This window comes from Sinocyclocheilus anshuiensis, unplaced genomic scaffold (genome assembly GCF_001515605.1).
Source record: "Sinocyclocheilus anshuiensis isolate Anshui unplaced genomic scaffold, SAMN03320099.WGS_v1.1 scaffold1680, whole genome shotgun sequence".
NCBI lineage: Eukaryota > Metazoa > Chordata > Actinopteri > Cypriniformes > Cyprinidae > Sinocyclocheilus > Sinocyclocheilus anshuiensis.
In genome coordinates, this window is record NW_015558569.1 from 355,018 (window position 1) to 359,685 (window position 4,668).

The following is a 4,668-nucleotide window of genomic DNA, read 5'->3' on the forward strand; positions in this document are numbered from 1 at the left end:
AAATTGCGAGCCAGTAGTAACCCCCCCCCCACCCCAAATGTAATAATTTTCATTTTTAATAATTAAAAATAATGTAATTATTTTATTGATATAAATTAATTTTAAATGTTATTTTAATGAAATATTATTCTAAATAGTATTTATATAATTTTAATGAGGTATTTTAGGTATTTAGATATATTATCATACATATAAATAAATGTATAAGAATAATATTAATGTATTTAATAAGTTAAATATAGAATAAAATAAATTTACATATCATATATACAGATATATTTATAATATTTATTTAAATAAATATTAAATTAAAATGCCACTAGTTTCTGTACATAAAGCATGTTGAAGTGTGTGGAAGCATGTAGAAGCATGTGGAAGCATGTTGAAGCCTGTTGAAGCATGTGGAAGCATGTTGAAGTGTGTGGAAGAATGTGGAATTGTGTTGAATCTGAGCCTCACTTCTGAACACCCTGTCTGCTCTCCACTTTGCTGATGATTTTGAAGTTCTGTCCTTTGGCTCCCAGCGCCTCTCTCACAGCCCTCACATCCTCAGCCGAGCGGATGAACGAGGCGAAGATGTCCACGTCCTGCTCCACGCCAAACAGCAGGTCAGATCGGTCGCGGTCGCTCACCGCCGGCAGGTTCACCAGCTCCGCCCCCGGCAGATTCACACCTTTACGACTACCCAGAATGCCACCGTTCTCAACGCGAGCCTCCACCCACGTCTCACCTGACAGAAGAAGAGTTCAGGAGACCAGAAACACTTTATGCATCAGGGTGAAAAAACTGATTAATTTATGACCAAATAATCTGATGCATCATGAAATCTGCTAATGATTTAGTTTGATTTCATTATCCTTGTACGACTTGTTTTAAATCTGAGGACTGTAGCTGGAGGAGCAATCAAACCCATCTGCAGCAATTAAACAATGAAATCTGATAAATAAAAGTATTTTTGGAATAGAAATTAATAGGTTTGTTTTAAAGTGTCCAGAACAAAGAATGATTACTGATTAAACATATCATTAGTAATATCCAAATATCACAATATGAAAATAATATATAAGCTTTTGCACCTCAAGACTACAAACAAACAATAACAGGGTGAAGCTTATAAAAATATCAAAAAACGTGTGCGGGACATACCACTGCAAAAAAATAAAAATAAAGAAAGAAAACTGAGAAATTATTTTATGCATAAATAAAAAATAAAGATAAAAATAAAGCATATTATATAGCATATTAACTAAGTGTATTTAATTTTTTTGCATTATGACAATTTTCAGTATAGCAATGCAAAATATTCTCATTTTCTTTACTATAATTAAAAAATCTTATGAAAATGAATTTCTTTAATCTCAATGTATTTTAATGGTGATCATGAGCTGATGTTTGTTTGCTGTACCAATCTCCAGGACTTTGAGTGCGAGGAGGCCGTCATCAATGAATACCCTGCTTCCTTTCTTGAGCACGCGGGGCAGGCTGGGATAATCCATCCAGATCACCGACCCGTCTGTCTTATCATGATCCGCCTCTGCCGTCACCACCCGAACCAACGCTCCTTGCTCCAGCATCACCTCAGCGTCTGCAGACTGTCTCACACACACACACACACACACACACACACACTGATCGTCTGACTCACTGTCACACACACACTCCTCTACTCAGGCCAGTCGTACCCCTTTAACCAGGCCGGTGCGGATCTCCGGTCCTTTGGTGTCCAGAGCGATGGCCACAGGCCTGTAGTACAGCGCGTCAGAGGTCAACGTCTCCACCGCCTCACGGATGTTACGTATCGTCTCTCCATGATACTAGAAGAGACACGTGTGAGACGCTGTACGTGTGTCATACAGAGACGCACACACACACACACCTCATGAGAGCCGTGAGAGAAGTTCAGTCTGGCGATGTTCATACCGGCCTTCACCATCTCCTGCAGTTTGGTGACGGAGCGGGAGGCTTTTTTGAAATGATAAGATAAAAAATATTAAAAATAGGTTTTCCTGTAGCTCAGAAAGTTGAACAGGCATTAGCAACAGCATGGCCATGGGTTTGATTCCCAGGAAAAGGATGAACCGATTCAATGTAAATATGCACTCAATTTCATTGTCAGATATAAAAATACAAATGAAAATACGTCATGTAATTCTGATGATTATGATTGTATTGTGGCGCTGCAGTGACTGACCGATGGTGCAGATTATGCTGGTGTTGCGCGCAGTGATCGGCTCCTGATCGATGTCCAGTAGACACAGATGCTCCAGAAACATGTCGGCCATCGATACGTCCAACTGCTGCTTCTGAATGAAGGAGTCCGGCAGAGCCATGACGTCTGAGTAACGCCTGATACGAGCTGAGACAGAGACAGACAGAGGCGGATAGATAGAGAGAGAGATGGACAGACAGACAGATGAATGGACAGACAGACGGACAGACAGACAGAGAGAAAGACGAATGGACAGACAGAGAGATAGAGAGACAGGTGGATGGACAGACAGATGGACAGAGATAAAGATAGACACAGACGGATGGACGGACAGAGAGACAGAGACAGACAGAAAGACGAATGGACAGACAAATGGATGGACAGAGAGATAAAGACAGACACACAGACCGACAGACGGATGGACGGACAGACAGACAGACGAATGGACAGAGAGACAGACAGACAAATGGACAGAGAGAAAGACAAATGGACAGACAGAGAAATAGAGACAGACAGACGGACAGAGAGAGACAGACAGAGACAGCCAGACGAATGGACAGACAGAGAGACAGACAGACAGACAAGGAGCAATCAGATTCATATTCTTTTCATCAAAAGTATCACGCAATGAGAGGAACAATTATTAAACACACAATCATTTATTTTACCAAACGTCTCTCTGGAATACTAATATCTGTGTCTAGTGATTTTAAACACAGACAAGGAGCAATCAGATTCATATTCTTTTCATCAAAAGTATCACGCAATGAGAGGAACAATTATTAAACACACAATCATTTATTTTACCAAACGTCTCTCTGGAATACTAATATCTGTGTCTAGTGATTTTAAACTGTATAAGTATATAACTGATGGTCGTCTCTATTGTCTCTGTGTCTCTCATGCCGTGACACACTCAGAATAAACTCATTCACACTCAGTCAGTCTTTCATGTGATCTGCTGATTGATCTGATCAATCGTTCGCAGTGAGTCAGTGATGATGACGGGTCTCTCTTCATGACTTCACTGGATGAAGATGTTTGTGATGAACAGACAGAGGAGTGTTTGTCAAGGACAAGCAAATGAAAAGAAGAAAATGAGCAGAGAGAAGCAAAGAAAAGAGAGAGAGCAGACGAGTGTGTTTGATGTGAGAGTGAAGAAACAAGATCCTGCAAAACACTGAAGAGAGAAACACATCTGACTGACATCTGCTGAGATTCTGTTCATGGAGAGAAAGACTCATGAAGAGAAAAGCAAGGTCACAACACAAAGAGACAGACAGACAGAGACGGAGACAGGGAGGATGAATGAACAGTCAGTGCTGGATAAAAGAAATCCATGACACAGACAGTACAGAGCTGAAGAAGAGTTCACTGCAAACACACATCGTACAGCTCAGACACGTGATCACATGACACGGTGACTGACAGACGCATCGGCCAATGAGAGACAGGCATGTGTGGGAGGAGTCAGGAGTGAGTGACAGCTAATGGGGGTGTGGTTTTTCAATATATCGTACTGTCAATCATCTGAGCTTGAATGCACACGTGCGTGCGCACACACACACACACACACACACACACACAAGCTCCCTCAGATATCTTACTGGGGACACTACATATACTTCTATTTTATATACAGCTAGTTATAAATATTTATTTTATTATCCTCAAAAGGAGGTTTTGAGAGATTTTTTTTTTGGCTTAGCTCACTTCTAGGTACACTTTTGCCCCCAAAATATGGTACACACACACTCACACTCGGGTTTGTTTTTGAGAATTGTGGGGACAACTTCCTGTTTGTTGCTGCCGTGTGTTTTGAGTTTGAGCTCCGTCAAGTTAATTCTTTGTCGTCTAATTTTTTATCTTAAAATCAATTTTATACACCATCATTTTCGTTTCTATAACGTGTGAATATATCCCCTATCGTATTCTACAACAAAAACAATCAGAGCGCCTTGTTATCACGTGATTTATAAGCGTTTTGAAAAATGGGGACATGGGGTAATGTCCTCATAAGTCACCTTCTCCTTGTAATACCTGTCATACCCATGTCATTATACAAATTTGTGTCCTCATGTCACAAAAACACGCACGCGCACACACACACACACACACGCGCGCTTCTTATTGGGGACACTACATGTACTTCTATTGTTTTTATATACAGCTAGTTATAAATACTGGAAAAAATACTTTTACTACATTTTATTTTAATTTATTATCCTCAAAAGGAGGTTTTGAGAGATTTTCTTTTAGGCTTAGCTCACTTCTAGGTACACATTTGCCCCCAAAATATGGTACACACACACACACACTCACACACGCACTCACACGCACACGCACACTCACACGCGCACACACACACTCACACACAGACACACACAGACACGCACACTCTCACTCTCTCTCTCTCACACTCACACTCACACTCACACACACACACACACAGACACACA

The 4,668-nt window shown here is 40.6% G+C and overlaps 1 protein-coding gene across 2 annotated transcripts in view; it reads right to left on the minus strand.

The window, feature by feature from the left end:
* Positions 1-341: 341 nt before the first annotated feature.
* The window catches only part of pklr (pyruvate kinase L/R), a 6,176-nt gene continuing 1,849 nt past the window's right edge, over positions 342-4,668 (minus strand). For both annotated transcript variants that reach the window (XM_016475152.1, XM_016475153.1), the window contains exons 2-6: positions 2,192-2,356; positions 1,877-1,962; positions 1,683-1,814; positions 1,406-1,592; positions 342-730 (exon numbers count right to left, since the gene is read on the minus strand). In XM_016475152.1, the coding sequence (XP_016330638.1) occupies positions 456-730; positions 1,406-1,592; positions 1,683-1,814; positions 1,877-1,962; positions 2,192-2,330 (819 nt within the window). In that variant the 5' untranslated portion in view covers positions 2,331-2,356 and the 3' untranslated portion in view covers positions 342-455. The remainder of the gene's footprint in view (positions 731-1,405; positions 1,593-1,682; positions 1,815-1,876; positions 1,963-2,191; positions 2,357-4,668) is intronic.